The sequence below is a fragment of the Poeciliopsis prolifica genome, unplaced genomic scaffold, assembly GCF_027474105.1.
Source record: "Poeciliopsis prolifica strain line A6 unplaced genomic scaffold, Auburn_PproV2 SCAFFOLD057, whole genome shotgun sequence".
Taxonomy (NCBI): domain Eukaryota; kingdom Metazoa; phylum Chordata; class Actinopteri; order Cyprinodontiformes; family Poeciliidae; genus Poeciliopsis; species Poeciliopsis prolifica.
In genome coordinates this window covers 3,019,962-3,035,911 of record NW_026562432.1, presented here as the reverse complement: position 1 = coordinate 3,035,911, position 15,950 = coordinate 3,019,962, and the positions used below count along the sequence as shown (strand labels likewise).

General features: G+C 37.6%; 1 protein-coding gene across 2 annotated transcripts; it reads left to right on the top strand.

Annotated features, from left to right (window-relative positions):
* The first annotated feature begins 1,197 nt into the window (after positions 1-1,197).
* Positions 1,198-14,489, top strand: ccne1 (cyclin E1). Of its 2 annotated transcripts, none has more exons than XM_055060107.1 (12): positions 1,198-1,375; positions 1,927-1,975; positions 2,189-2,276; positions 4,484-4,546; positions 5,571-5,737; positions 6,143-6,278; positions 6,808-6,954; positions 7,041-7,136; positions 10,183-10,317; positions 10,531-10,642; positions 11,867-12,024; positions 13,543-14,489. In XM_055060107.1, the coding sequence occupies exons 2-12, from the start codon at positions 1,962-1,964 to the stop codon at positions 13,726-13,728; spliced, it is 1,302 nt and encodes a 433-aa protein (XP_054916082.1). In that variant the 5' UTR covers positions 1,198-1,375; positions 1,927-1,961; the 3' UTR covers positions 13,729-14,489. The 2 variants fall into 2 exon arrangements, with proteins under 2 accessions (XP_054916082.1, XP_054916081.1); XM_055060106.1 differs by having other exon boundaries at positions 5,568-5,737.
* The last annotated feature ends 1,461 nt before the right edge of the window (positions 14,490-15,950 follow it).

The following is a 15,950-nucleotide window of genomic DNA, read 5'->3' as shown; positions in this document are numbered from 1 at the left end:
TACATTTTTGACATATACTAAAGTAAATCTATTCCATATTTGTTTCCAATTTATTTCTCATCATAAAATTAATTAATAATTTTTGAAAGTTTTATATACAATTTTTATAGTCCAAGCCATAAGGGAGATAAAAGCTTAAACAAATAATTATATTGTCTTCACATTGAATAAAATATCTGTAGCCCATTGAAAAGATTTAAATGTACTATTAGTAATTATCAATGTAATCAAAATGTTGACATAAATGTTTACTGTTTGGATTAACATCAAAATTTTTGCTTTATCAGTAAAATATGATAGAATCGTTTTGCTGCAGCAAAATTCTTCAATGGTGGCATCAATAAACTGTGGCACTGCTTTACTTCCAGTAGTACCTGCAACACAGATCAACAGCTTAATGATTGAAATTTGAACACAAGTGATGCACCATCACAAGTGATGTTGTTGGTATGTCATTGATACCAACGGCATGTAAAACTGGCAAAACACTAAGCTTTTGTAATGGCCTTAACCTTAAGCCTTCTAAAATATGGTGGACTATGCTCAAAAGGCCAGACTGTTCCAGAAGCCATAACAGTTTAACTTCACTGTCGCAGTTTATATTCATGTAAAATTTAGCAAGAAACTCAGTGAGGACTGCATAAAAAGTATTGCCAATGTCCAACTGCTAAGGGTCATGAAATCAGCATAAATGAACCTAAGTAACTATTCTGTTTATTACAATTCACCCTCTCGAATATGGCGACGTCAGTGACGTATGGCAAAACAAACAGAGCGGCAAACGTCTCTCGGTCGGTGTTTCTGGGACTTTGTGCTTAAATAGCTGCTCCCATCTGCATGGCCGTGTGTGACAACAATTTAGGACATTCACAGAAAGTAAATATGCTTAAGTATTACAAATATTTTATGATTATGTTCACATTTATTGGTTTAATCTAAAAGACCGGGGGTTTGTTTACATCTGACAAGCAAGCCACGCGGTATCTGGACACTTCCTGCTGCGAAAACACCGCCCCTGCAGCTGTCACCGCGGCAGTCACGCCTTCTGTTAGCTGACTTCACTGCAAGCTTACATTTTTGCTTCTTTTCACAAAGTTTAAAAATACCATCGTCTTGATGTAAATGCTAGGCATTTCGACTGCACCACTCGGAGGTGAGAAGAGTGAAAATAGTCACGTAAAGAGCGGTTTAGGGTGGAGTTTTAGCGCCAATTTAAATGAACTCCTGACTGACGTCACAGCGTCGACTCATCTGTTCTGTGCAAGGCGCGAGCTCTGCTCACACTACCGAACAAAGCGGCCAGAAGAACGAGCAGTGGCCACGCGCTCAAATTTAATAACCGACACTGAGTGAACTTCAAGGGCAGAGACCTGAGGTGAGCTGCTACTATCGCAACCATCACTCCAGCGAGTTAACACGGCTTCAACTCACTCTTCTGAAAACTCAGCTGACTTACTCAAACTGCAACAAGTTGGAATACACGCTGTTTCTAATAATCATTAAAAAGTCGGGGTGTTGCTAATGTTAACTTCAGGCCTGATATTGTTTGTTTGTTTGTTTATTCGATTTGTTAAACAAGCTCTCAAGCGTGTCTGTTGATGAACTGGTTGTTCGGCCATTATGTGAAAAGCAGCTGTCCAAAGTTAGCGGGCTGCAAGAAGTGGAGTTTACCTTAAAATAGGCGACGACGTGAAGCTTTACAAACACTGTATCATCTGGAGTTTGTCACAAAATGACTTCATGTTGAGGTTTGCTTGTTGGGCCTGTTTTCACAGAGCCCTAGCTCTGCGTACTGTACCAGTTTACCCGCGCCTGGCTTGGTTTGGCTTTGTCGGAAGGAGGGAGCTCAGCGTGGGGGTTGGGGATTTATGAATGTGTAGTTTTCTTTTTAAAAATTCTCCTAACCTGACTTGTTTTCTGTCTTAGGTTTGCTCTGAACGTTTGAGCGGCCTTAGAGGATAATGCGGGGACAACAGTGAGTCTGACATTGAGTTTATGAATGAGTTCTGAACCTGTGTCTGAGTGTGACGACAGAAAGTTACAGAGCCTTAGCCATCCGGCTAATCTGTGGCCTGTTGTCACAGGACTTTATTTGGGCCACAACAGCATGTTAATGCAGGCTTGTTCCACGATTTTACGTTGACACATGAGAGTTAAGGTCCCGTTTCCTTGTGTGTTTGTTTTACAGGGAAGAGAAGGAACCGAAGTCAGCCGCAGTCGGAGCGCCCAAAGAGAATGCAGAGCGAACGAGAAAGAGGAAGGCAGATGTTGCTATTGTAAGGAGCATTCAGAGCCTGTCTGCCTTTACTGCGAAGTCTAAACGGGAACACACCTTTAGTTCCAACTCATGTTTTTATGAAGCTTTTTGCACACTGATCTCACAAACGTCCACTGGTTCTGCTTCCTTTAGGCAGTTAGCAGTAGATGTTGCTCTGTTTTATTGTTTGTGATGCTGCTTGTTCTTTATCACTATTCAGTTGATTCTTAACTTCTACAGTACATTCAGAAATTTTCTTCAACACCATGGATGTGAACCTCATTAACTGGGAGATTTGTGAATATTGATTCAACATAAAAAATATTTTATTTTTTTTGGATTTATTTGGATTCACACATTTGAACACATTTTTGGATAATTCCTAATCAATACAAATACTATGTAAACAGATTAAAATGTATTGGATAGCATGAAATGCTAAATTGCTGATTCTAGAAGAATGTCTTTTGAATTTTGGTTTAAGTTATTGTAATTGATCGATTAACATCAGCTCTCCTCTTGGGTGATGGGCTCTATTTACAGCCACGAGCTGGATCAAAAAACAATGATTCTGTGGGAGTTATATCAAGATGTAAGAGGGAGGAAATGTACATTTAGAACACTCAGTAAGTCTTTGGGTGCCATGCCAGGATCAACTGTAGGATGGATATGTTCCCATTTCAGATCAGGAATTGCCAGGAAATTTATGAAAATCACAAAAGTTCAAACCTGACATGAACTCTAAAGCCAGTTTAACATCAACATGAAGAGAGAGAGTGGCAGGAAAGTATTTTTTTTTTTTTTTTTATGTGAAATTGATATCTTCATGCTCAGCTTAAATGTGCAACTTCCCACAAGAATAAATCAAATGCCTTCAGGAGAAAAAGTATAGAGCTTCTGACCACAATGACAAATATGTTTCAGTCCCTCCAGGATGTAGCTGTTCATGTTTTTTTGTGATTGTTGCAGCCTAATATTACTGATGCACTATTTTCAAAAAGTGGCAAGTTTTGTGTTAGCTTACTTTTGCTATATCATGGTCTTACAAAAAATGCAAATTGCTGCACACAACCTTTACAATGAAGACAGGATTTGAATAGTTATTAAAGTGAAAATAATGTTTTCAAGTACCTTCTTGAAGATGTTTCCATTAAGTGCAAAGTATTGATTTCCACTTAATGCAAATCAAATAATGTCCTGAGATGCCAAAGTGCAAAAGAAAAATTCTCTATTGGTCAAGATAACATAAAAGGTTTACACAGCATAAGCAAATCCTACAGAAAGTTTCAAGATGGTTTTTGCAAAAATAAAAAAGGTAAATGTTACAGTTTAGCATCATGCATGCTTCCATATTGCTGGTTTGGCTTTCAGTGACTTTGTGAAACAAGAAGTTAAATTAGGAGGTTCAGGAGAAATGTAGCTGTGTTGCAGTGATCAGTCAGAAAAGGAAATGCAGAAAACATTTAGGTGATTGGTCAGATTTGTGGAAAAGTTCAGATGTCTGGTGAAAATGTACGAATGAGGGAATTTGCATTAATAGTTGTGATCAAATGTCAACTTAATTGAGGGAAGACTGATATTTGAAGGAGTTAAATTGAGGCGTAACAGCACTGGAACAGTCATGGTGGTAGAAGCGTCACAATGTTTGAGTTTTTTCCCCCTTATTTGTGTTGCTGTAAGTGCCTTACCAGATCAATGATTTCAAACAGACCTCAGAACTGGTTTGTGATGTGTTGGTAATGGATAAGGTAGGGCAATATTAAACTTCTTTATTGACATGGACCTTAACCCTGTTTATGAACTATGGGTCTGTTCCAGGCAAGCAGGGAGGTTTAAGACAGAAATGCTCACACATTTTCAGAATTCAGCAAGAGGCTTCTTGATGACTGAAAAGAACCAGGAGATTTCCAGTATGCCAAGAGACATTTAACCAAGTCTTCCTTGGTGTGTATGTCTATGTTCGTGGTGGGATGTGTAGTTCTCAGCTTGTAGGGTTGGAGAAAAGCTTATGTGAGGTGGTCCACCTGATGTGGTTTAAGAAATTAAAGACAGAAATATAATCATTTCTCCCTGGAAAGTTGTTGAACGTTTTAGTTGAAATAAATTATTAAATGGCTCTTAACTGGTCATTGATGCTCATGAGTGTTTGTACAGTTGTACATTTGCTATTTAATTTGAGCCTCGGTCGAAATCTGCTCATACGTTCTTTTTATCTTGGATTTGTAGTTTTTACCAGACCCGGATGAAGAGGTAAACGAGATGACAAAGAAAAAGCACCATGAGTCTGAGGTAAGTTTATTTTTCTGGCCTCTTTCAGGAGGCTCTGAGAGAAAGTTTAAACTGGCAGCGTTTCTTTCCATCAACTGGCCTGATAGGAAGGACTGTTAGCCCAGAGTTCATGCTCTGTGCATGGAGATGAGAAGGTTTATTTGTCTTTAAATAAAAAGTTGGGAATAATATGAAAGGATCATTAGGAAGTTAATCAAATGTAATACGTTTCACATTTCGCCACATAATAACTTTGTGTGCGCTCAGGCGTTGTGTCAGACCAACATAAGTCATGCATAATTGTGAAGTGGAAGGACAACAAATTATGAGTTTCAAATTCGTCTCTCTAATGAAAATATGAAAAGTGTGGTGTGCATTTTTAATCAGCTTCTGTGAGAACATCTTTTAGAAATTATTCACCTGGAAGTTGTTTAGAATTTCTTCAGTTTGATTTGGATCCAAACTTTTACTAGGAGATTCAAATAAATAATTGTGCATCTTCTGTACCATATTTCCATCAGGGGTGATAATTTGCTGCAGTAAGCATCTACTGCAGCAAAGAAAGAAATATTGCATTTGTGGTTTTAACATTATCTTTGTTATTTATATCTTATCACAATATTTTATGGTAGTGTTGCTATAAAACTAAAAATTAAGCCAATTATTACTTCATGTTTAGGTAAAATTGTGGCTATAATGGTCCTGAAAAACATTTTTATTTGAAATGAGCTTCTGCAGGAAGCAACTTCAAGATGTATAATTTATTTCCACACACAAACAGCGCCCGATCCATTAAAAAAAAAAATAATAATTTATGTACCAATATTTATTGATGCTTTCATGGAACAAACAGAGAAAATGGAAAATAATTTATTAAGACTCATAAGACACAATCAAAACTTTTTCACAATAAGTCATAAATGAGATGATAAAAGCCCACCTGTAGTTGATCTGAGCTCCTTTTGTCTGTGATCGTCCCTCAGGGAAGTCATTCCTAACTATAGAACACATTGTGTTGCTTTGGTTGTATCTTTCTTCCTAGCAGGTGAGCTGTAGTCTTGAGGTGGATTGCAGAAGTCCTCACAGCTGGACCTCCACTCCCCCTCAGGAGGAGGACCGGCAGGGCTCCCTGACCAGTGCGGGCCTCTTTCACTACAACTTTCACAACATCTTCGTAACACCGGTTCACTGCACTCCGCTCCCCATGCTGTGGTGAGTTCTGTTAAGTGGTTGATTGTTCTGAGCTGTGGGAGCCCAGTCTGGTGCCATCTGGGCACATCAAGGGGTGAACTTCTAAAAGCCATCTATCTATTTTCTATATCTACCTAATACACTCAGGGTGGCTGGGGTATTTTAAAATGGGAACCTAAAACTTGGAGTTTCTGACAGCTGCTGGGTTCAGTACACAAAGCAAAGTCTATTTTTAATGCTTTGTTAAAAGACAGCCCATCTGGCTGATTATGGTTGACCTAGAAAAATATGTCAAGTTTTTCTTTGTTTTTAGCGTCTGAAGAAAGCATGACTATTTCATGTTGTCTTTCACAGCATTTATTTTTCAATTGTTTCCTCCAGTTTTTCCATTGGTGGATTTTGAGTTAATGCTTCTGTATTTGTCAGCTGGGCCAGTAAGGATGTGGTGTGGAGCAACATGCTGAAGAAGGACAGAACCTACTCCAAGGATACCCACATGCTGGAGAAGCATCCGCATCTGGAGCCCAAGATGAGGGCCATCCTCTTGGACTGGCTTATGGAGGTCAGTAAGGTGGCAACACCTTTAGGTCTGCCTAGTGCCATCAGCAAGATGGCTGAAAAGCACATGGTGACATAAGCATTTCATATCAGTTGATATCAATAACTATTATTTCTTGTTAAGTATACCTGTATTTTGGTCAAGCAATTCCTCTTGAGTATCCAGAGAGAACCTACGTACGCACAGGGAGAACATGTAGAAAGACACTGGGCAACAGTGCTATCAACTGTGCAGCCCGCTGAGCAGCATTCTATCAGATGTATTTTCTATTGATATTTATTTGTTGCGATAGATATGGTGGTTGTTTTATGGCCCAGCTCTAGATGTAGCGGCTGAGAGCATTGTGTGACAGATGTCTTAAGGCAGCTGACTCAGATGTTTACAAAATGCAGATAAAAGGTTAATTAAGATTTATGTAGTCCTTATTAATGCAAACAAGTTATAAAACTCTTTGAGTTTTAAATTTGTATGTTCATAAGTGCTTTGCAGAAAACCCTTCAACTTCTATTTCCTCTTTTTGAATGGAATTTAGGTAAGCGAGGTTTACAAACTGCACAGAGAGACGTATCACCTCGCTCAGGACTACTTTGATCGCTTCATGGCCACACAGAGGAACCTTTTCAAATCCACACTGCAACTCATTGGCATTACGTGTCTTTTCATTGCTGCCAAAGTGGAGGTTAGAGCTGTTACTGTTAATCTCTGATAGGCTTTCCATCATTATGGTGGCTTTTGCTGATGCAATCGTCATCTCATCTTTTCCAGGAGATGTATCCTCCAAAAGTCCATCAGTTTGCCTACGTTACAGATGAAGCCTGCACCGAAGATGAAATTCTCAATATGGAGATTATTATCATGAAAGTAAGCAACACTTAACTCCAAGATGTTCCATAAAATGTTCTGCATGTCAACAGGTGACAACACATGTCTTTGCCATTGATTAAAAATTTAATATAATTCAATAACATTCATCATTTTTCTTAAACTGTGAGAATTTGGTATTGTTGGTATTTATTGACATAGCTGCTTGTATTCTTTAGCTCTGGATTATAGGTTTTGGAGAAGGAAAGATGACCTTAGAAATTAGCTTCATAGGTCACACATGAAGGTCCATGAAGTAACTAGTTAAATGGATGCAGAGATACATGGATGAAAAAGATCCACCATTGGTTTATTCTGAAACTTTAGAAAACATATATGAACAAATCTATTGGCACCACTTGTGAATGTGTGTAATTGGCCCTAAAAAAATCAAATAAATTTGTCTTGATGGACATTTCCATGCAAGAATCTTTCCCAGGATCCAGGATGTTTCTCTTACCCCAAGGGGTAACATAAACCCCAGGGGGTAACACTCATTTAGTCATTTAGTAGTGAAAGAATTTGCCATCCCAGCTTTAACTGTCATAGTTGTTAAGATCATTAAAAAAATTTCTCAGCCATCTGTGGCAAAAGAGAATTTAAATCTGTCATTGGAAGTAATATTTTAGTTTGAACTCATCTATGTTTGGAAACAAAAAGAAATGAAAACACACAGCCACAGTTTTGGGGCCAACAGGTTTTTAGCAGATGAGGTACTGCTGTGTGTCTGTGGTTTCTGCTCCTTTGTAATGCCTCTCTCTGGTTTTGTAAAATATCTGCAAATGTTACAAACTTCCTCTGACTTTGAAGTTATGATAATACAGTTCAGTACGATGCACTCTGAAATGAGCACTGATTTATAATTTACACAGACATTTAAACATTTTTTTGGTATCCAAAGTTGTTGCTGTTCTCTTGTCTTCTATTGTTGCTCTAAAAGCAACAAATCACAAAAGCTTGCATCAGTAAAATCCCTTTAAGTATTTGTAGTTAGGAATTTAAAGGTGTAGCTGTTGTTTATGCTGGTTTAACATGTGATAAATGTTATGTTGTACATGTTAAAAGTGTTTGGTATTTGAAAGTAAAGCTTAGTCTCAAAACAACATTCATAAGTGGTAGTGCGAACAGTGGCTGATTGGGCGTCACCATGTTGAAATCCTGACTTGTTAACTGGAACGCCGTTACCTCGGTTGTGAGATCAAAGCCAGATTACTGGAACACTGCATTTATTCAACAGATTGCTGTTGGTACAAACAACCATACCAGCTGTGTTTAAAAATGCTGAACATGAGGGTGAGGTGATGGTGCAGGGGAGAAGCACAACCCATGTATGGAGGCCTTAGTCCTTAATGCAGCCGTCACAGGTTCAAATCCCGGCCTGATGACCTTTGCCACACATCTTCTCCCTTTCTCATGACCCACCTTCTTGTCTGACCACTCTCAAAGACTACCAGAGCCATAAGAATATTAAAAAAGGTTGACACGGTATGTCTTTCTTCCACTAAATAACAATAAAATTAAGTGTTACATTTTCAGGATATTTATAAAAAAATATTGTGGAAAATGTTGTACTTCTTGTCACCCATTTCAGAAAGTGAAATTTACATATACACAGAGTGAGAGTTTAAGGCTCAATGTCTTGTAATTTGGACACTTATGGTTTACAGATAATTAATATAAAAATATCAAAGTTTTAGAAGATTTGGAAATTGTGAAAAGTTACATATTGCAACTTCATTGTGTCACACCTTACTCAGCTAGTTGACTCAAAACCCCTGCAAAGTTTACCTGAGCCTGCAGCAGGTCTCATTCTGGGTCAGTCAGACACCATCAGAAAGTTTTAAAGCCCTTTATGCTTCCTTATGCTGATCATACTGATTACATTTTTCACCAAGATTTGGCATCTGCTCATACTAGCAAAAGGTACCAAAAGCTGCTTCACTCACCATGGTGTTCCTGTTCTTGATGAGACTGGCAAACTGACCTGACCTGACCTGACCTGACCTGACCTGATTTGATCTGATCTGATCTGATCTGATCTGATCTGATCTGACCTGACCTGACCTGACCTGACCTGATCTGATCTGATCTGATCTGACCTGACCTGACCTGATCTGATCTGATCTGATCTGACCTGACCTGACCTGACCTGATTTGATCTGATCTGATCTGACCTGACCTGATTTGTTCTGATCTGACCTGATCTGATCCCACTCAGAGACACTATAGAGTAAAGAGGAAGATGAGACATCAGACCCAACAATGCAGATGAACTGAAGGCTGCTATCAAAGCACCCTGGGTTTCCGTTACACCCAGCAGAACCACAGGTTGATTATCTCTTTGCCAGAACTCGTGGCTTCATAATCTGTAAGCTACAATCATCAAAACAACATTTGGGTATAGCAAATCTGAAGACTATTTTCACTTTGTGAAATGAGTAATAAAATATCAAACTTTAGGCGAATCACAACAAGGAGGAAGGAGCATTGTGGAAGTCACAGATCATTCGGCTCTATTCACCTGGATCTGATAATTTACTCATTTTAATACTATTATTCAAATGGCATATGGGTTTACATTATATAGTATGATTTAAAGGCTTAATGTTTGTAGGAATTTTTTTTCTGTGATCAAAACTGAAGCACTGAAATAAAAGAGCAAACGTACTTAAAAATTTTATATTTCTGCAGTGAGAGTTTTTCAGACATGACCTAGATTATCCACATGTAAATCATGTGGATAATGGCTTTACTACCGTCTTCAAAAATGTAATGGTGCATAAAAAACAAGAGTCAATACATTTTGAATACATGGTACTTTAATAATTAGATAATGTTAGCTAGCAGTTCTTTGTGATTTTGCTTGCATTGATATTTCAGTAGCACTAGATTAGTGGTATATTTAAAACAAAAAACTAATCTAAATTAAAAGACTGATGCAAAACCTTTATAATGCATATTACAGCCAGGTCGTCCAGCTCTTGATATAAGGTAGCTTTCTTGCTGGAAGTGATGTTTTTAATGTTTTGCTTCTCTTTACCCACAGGAGTTGAACTGGAATCTCAGTCCACAGACGCCCATCTCCTGGCTCAACGTCTACATGCAGGTGGCCTACCTGAAGGACACTGAGGAGCTGCTGATCCCCAGATATCCTCAGGAGACCTTCACACAGATCGCTCGGGTGTGTTTCTACGTGTCTTTGATGTCTGTAGGTTGAGGCTTCATCAGAAACCAGATTTTCTCCAAACGCTATCAACTACAAGCTGACACTTTGAGGGTCAAAAATGTAGAAGCCATTGTAAAATATATTTAACAAGTGTTTACAATAGCTGTTTGTTACTTGGCCTGAAAATGTAATAGTTCTGCTTCATCATGTCCTCTCATTTCCTTTCAGTTGCTAGATCTGTGTATGCTTGATGTCAGGTGCCTCGAGTTTTCCAATGGCATACTTGCTGCGTCTGCACTGTTTCACTTTTCCTCACTGGAGCTAGTGGAAAATGTCTCAGGTGAGGAGAACATGACTTTCTAACATGCGGAGAGGTGTAGTTTAATTAAAAACATGTTGAGGTTTGCCATTGATTAGCTTAATATGTGGAGCCTCATTTGGGATTTCAAGTCATCTTTATCTTGGACCAAATGTTTTGGCAGTGTCACAAATACTGTTCTGTTATGTAAAGATTATTTCATTTGCATTAAGGGTTCTATTTCAAAAAGTGCAAATAACATTTGCACTTTAAATATTAAATTGTTAAAATCTTGTCATTTTTAGGATGGTTATATGCACCAATGTAAACTTTTTGTAAGACCATATTTTGTCGTAAATAAAGCTAAAGAAATTTCAAGATTGACCACAACTTTTTGAAGAAGTTGTCACATCAGTTATTTTAGGCCGCAGCAATCACAAAAAAACGGTGCAGGGCCACCCAACCGACAAGAGCAGAGATCAGAAAAATCTGTCACGATGAGCCCAGACAAACAAAACAATCAGCTGTGAAGCCTATTAAAAACTCTGGTTACTAAAAGGAAAAGTTGCTATCTCTCTATAGCGCTGCTCCCTGTAGTGCCACCCTGTTTGTCTCAATGTGAAGTGTAGCTACTCTAGCTCGTCCTTCAGGGCCGGCCTAAGGTTGCATGGGGCCTTGAGCAGAATTTGATTAGGGGCCCCTCTTCCTGCTAAGCACATCAGCCACACTAGGGCGTTTCAATACAGATTTAGTGGAATGTGGGAAAGAAGGGTTAAATTAGCCAAGATTAAAAGCAACTAGTGATAGTTATGATTTACTGGATTGTATTTGTGAATAAACAGAGCTTAAATACAGAAATGAAATTCATAGCTTTAGATTACAGCTATGGTAACAAAACAATGTAAGTACCAAGATTGTTCTTTGTACTTTCTCCTTAAAATCTTAAATTTAAATATTGAACAATTTCAAATATTTAAATGTTTATCTGAATTTAAATTTTTATCTGAAACCAACTCTAAATGTCACCAGCATCAAAATGTTTTTAGATCCACTGGCTGATTACTTAAATGGGATTTAACAGGATTACAAAAAAAATTATATTTATTTGTATATTTTGTGTTCAGACTCTAGCTATACCTTTAAGTATAAAGCACGTAATTATGCCAATCCACATGAGCAACTAGTCACGTGGTTTTCTAGATATTGTATTTTTGCTTATTTTCATTTTGCTATAACAATGAGTTTTGCTCCTCGCCTTTTATGCAGCTCTCAAGAGGGTGGAGGTGGAGGAGTGTGTGAGGTGGATGGTCCCGTTTGCCATGGTGCTGCGAGAGGCCGGCGGCTCACCAATGAAAACCTTCCCTGGGATTGCTGCAGACGACATGCACAACATCCAGAGCCACTCGTCATTCCTTTCATTGCTGGTAATTATCATTTTCAATTCTGGTACAAACCAATCTGTCTGCATTCGCATCCAGGGAGAGAAAATGTAAATCTTTACATGGTTTTATGTTTCTGTAGGTCTGGCAACATTAACATAAGCAAATAATCTGAAAATGTTCACTCATCAATATTACATAATTCAGATTAATCAAAGTACTAAAGCATCTCCAACATGGGTTTACTGATGTTATAGCCGATGAACAACAGTGACAGATTAAAGTTTTCTATAATAGCAGACAGAAACAAAAGTTTTAAATTTTTCAGCTTACTTTTGTTGCGTCATCGGCTGCGTGTACACATCTACATGTATGAGCTCGAAATTTCACATGTACAAATGTGCCTGTCGCCTCATCGTACAAGTTTCATAGTAAATGAATGGAGAGGAGCATTTCTAATTTAACATTTACAACAAAATGAATTCATTTAAACCTCCCTCAATATATAAAAAACCCAGATTCTTCAGACATGATTGATTTGGAACAATGAAACATTTTCTTAGACAGTTTCTGAAAACATGCAGTGGTTGTATTTGGGCAGTTACCACAAATGCTAAAATGTTAGCATTATGTTCAAATGCTAACATTTTAACTGAAACCATAGATCCAGAATTATAACATTTGTTCATCAAGAATGACGATGTTATTAAATTTGATTTAATGGTTTCAGATAAAAATTTAAATATTTTAAATTGTTCAATATTTAAATTTAAGATTTTAAGGAGAGAGTACAAAGAACAATCTTGGTACTTACATTGTTTTGTTACCATAGCTGTAATCTAAAGCTATGAGTTTCATCTCTGTATTTAAGCTCTGTTTATTCACAAATACAATCCAGTAAATCATAACTATCACTAGTTGCTTTTAATCTTGGCTAATTTAACCCTTCTTTCCCACATTCCACTAAATCTGTATTGAAACGCCCTAGTGTGGCTGATGTGCTTAGCAGGAAGAGGGGCCCCTAATCAAGAAGAATTAGAAATTAAAGCATTTCACCTTCCTACATTAATGTCCATAGTTGTATTTTGTGACAAATGACTTTCTTTTTGCCTAAAACATAATTTGGAAAGAGAGATTTGATTATATGTATTATTTTTTTTTTTTGTCAAAAAATTAATTGGACATTTTTTATCTGTCAGTTGTCCCCTGAACAAGTCTGCTACCTACTACCTATACATGTGTGGTGGAGTAATGCTGATGAGAACTTTGAGGTTTAATTGCCTGTTTTTGCTCCAAAAAATTGCTTTAATAATTGCTTTATTTTTAATTGGAGTGCAGGAGAAGGGGGGGCTTGCCCAGGTCACTATTTCTAAAAGAATCACAACTTTGTACATATTTATATTTCAAGCTTACAAAGTTAGACATAGTCATTAATCACAGCGGTAATGTGACTAATTAGATTACATTTTCTTTTATCAATTAAGAGCTGTACAAACTCTGCTGGGTACAAATTGAGATCTTATAATTATTAGTGTTTTATTCCAGTGTGTTGTGTTTGTGCAGGCCAAGGCCCAGTCCTACCACAGCGTGGACATGAAGCATCCCAGCAGCTGTCCCGTTCCCTCTGGTGTCCTGACTCCGCCTCTGAGCAGCGAAAAAACCGACGAGCTGAATGGAGCCGAGGCTTCAGGACCCACAGTCAGACCACGGATGTACACACCTCCCCTCCAGACAAACCTTGCAGAGTAGAAAACAGTTCAACCTGGAACTGATCGCCAATCTATGCTGTTTAGACGGACACAGGAGGTTCTCAGTGCTTTTGTAGAGAGGCTGGTTTCAGTTAAAGATGAGATAGAAGCAACGTCAGCAACTCAACCCTTACTTCAGTCTGCAAGCAGAAATGGGAGTAGGATTATGTGAGGCAATCTGTTAGGTTCCTATGCTCGTTTCCTATGCAGGGACAATATAGAGGTGACATTTTACAGATTCTTTACTTGATTGTGTGCATGTGTTTTAACAGTGATTGGTGTGTGGATAATTGTTTTTTTTTTCTACTATATGTATTTTTACCATTTTTCGTCTCATTTGCCCAATAACTATTTCTAGGGTCATATTTGGTCCTAAGTGCTGCTATAAAGTGGGCTTTGCATGATGGGAAATGTTTGTGTGCAAGAAATGGCATGTTCTTCTTTAGTTTCCCCCTCTGGTGTTGTCGGCTGAATCGTGACCAGCGGCCGTGTCTTTGGGACCAGTAGCTTGGCTACCTCAAAGGACAAGTGAACCAGCCAGGCTTTAAAAGCTACAACATTGATTGTATTTAATTTAATGGGTTTTTTTTCCCTCACACTTTGCTGTTTTTTTTCACCCTTTCAAAATGTCAGATTTCTATTTTTCTTTTTTTACATATACATATATATATATATATATAAAATGCTGCTACTTGTTTTACATTAAAAGTTCTTAAGATTTTTGTCATATCCACGCTCAGCCTTTCCTAAAGGCACTTTTTTAAAAAGGTTATAAAGTTTTGAAATTTTGCTTAAATGTAAAAGGCGTTGTCTGTCTGTTTGTTCTCGAATCACAAGACGGCTTGATTCCACTAGGTGTCAGTGTCATGCTTTCAGAATTCATATTCCATCCATAATAGATTAATGTAATGTACATGAAGGTGCATTAAGTTCATTTTAGCCAACAAAATATGGCCAGATATTTATTTTTAGTCCAATTTGTAACATTATAGGACTTTTCCAATATATCTTAAATTTCATGCTTAGTAAATTATGAAAATGGCCCATAGGTTTTTCTGCAACTACAAATGTTGGGTTTTTCTCAGAAATGGCAACACAAAAATTAAACACTTGTGTGCATCTCAATTGCCTTTATAATTGGTTTAACTTGTAAACTGAAACTGACCTCGGTGGCAAAGACAGGACAAGGTTTGAATTTCTACAAAAAAAAATCTCTTAACTCCTTTGATGTAAGAAATCTTCAATTATGGAGTCACTGATAAATGTGCAGAAATGCCCAGTCTTGGTTAGTGAAGTGGTTATGACGGCACCTTCCATAGTCCTTCATTCCTGTTGAACAGTTCTACATTTTGTCTATCAACAAACACAAACTTTAGTGTTTTTTTATTGGAGTTCAGTTTGAGGATGTATGGGTTATCAATTTTCTACAAATAGAAATCTGGAAAGTGGCATGCATTTGTTTTCAATGCCTTTTACTCTGATTCCCCTATTATTTATTTTTTCAATTTTCCCTTTTAATTTAGAAGTTTAGTTTTAAATTAAACTCAAATCAAAGCCACTGGAGAAAATTGGCTGTTTGTTCAGCACAACTATCACACAACTTTAGTCAGCTCAAGGTTTTTGTGAAAAATGTTTTAATTGACAAAAATGTTAGTTTGTTTAGAATCCAGTGGGGTTGTCTTCAAATCTTTCTGTACCTATTTTCCTGCAGTATTTTAGTTTTGATTTATTTGTATTGAAACTATTTGTCACATCAGTTGGATCAGGGTTTCTTAAGCCTGATCCAACTATGTAGGACTTTGTACCTCAGGGCACAAAGTCCTACATAGTTTACTGCATGATTTTAAAGTGTCACTAACCATTTTCAGCAGGACTTGATGCTGAGGTAACAACATCATTTGGGCCAGGTGTGCTGGAGCAGAGGTCCATCTAAAACATGAAGGGTTGGGGGTCAGTGTGGAGAACCACTAGAGTAAATGTCATACTCCAACATGTAAGGAACTGCATTTTTACAATTCTAACACGATACAAGTGTAATCTGACATTTTTTTTTTCTTTTAAAGCAGCCGTAATAAAACGAGTTTGTAAACCGTTTAGAAACACAGAAATAGAGTATCAAACAGCTCATTGACAGGAGTTTGGAGGAAAACTTTGGATGTCGACTTCAGTTTGGTTCTTTGACGTTCACCAGTTAGATTCATTCACCCTTTGTCATAATGGGCT

Excerpts from the sequence above, each read along its gene's own strand:
- ccne1 (XM_055060106.1), top strand. Across the intron at positions 6,279-6,807 it reads TCTTGGACTGGCTTATGGAG|GTAAGCGAGGTTTACAAACT; the intron begins GTCAGTAAGGTG and ends AATGGAATTTAG. Across the intron at positions 7,137-10,182 it reads TGGAGATTATTATCATGAAA|GAGTTGAACTGGAATCTCAG; the intron begins GTAAGCAACACT and ends CTTTACCCACAG.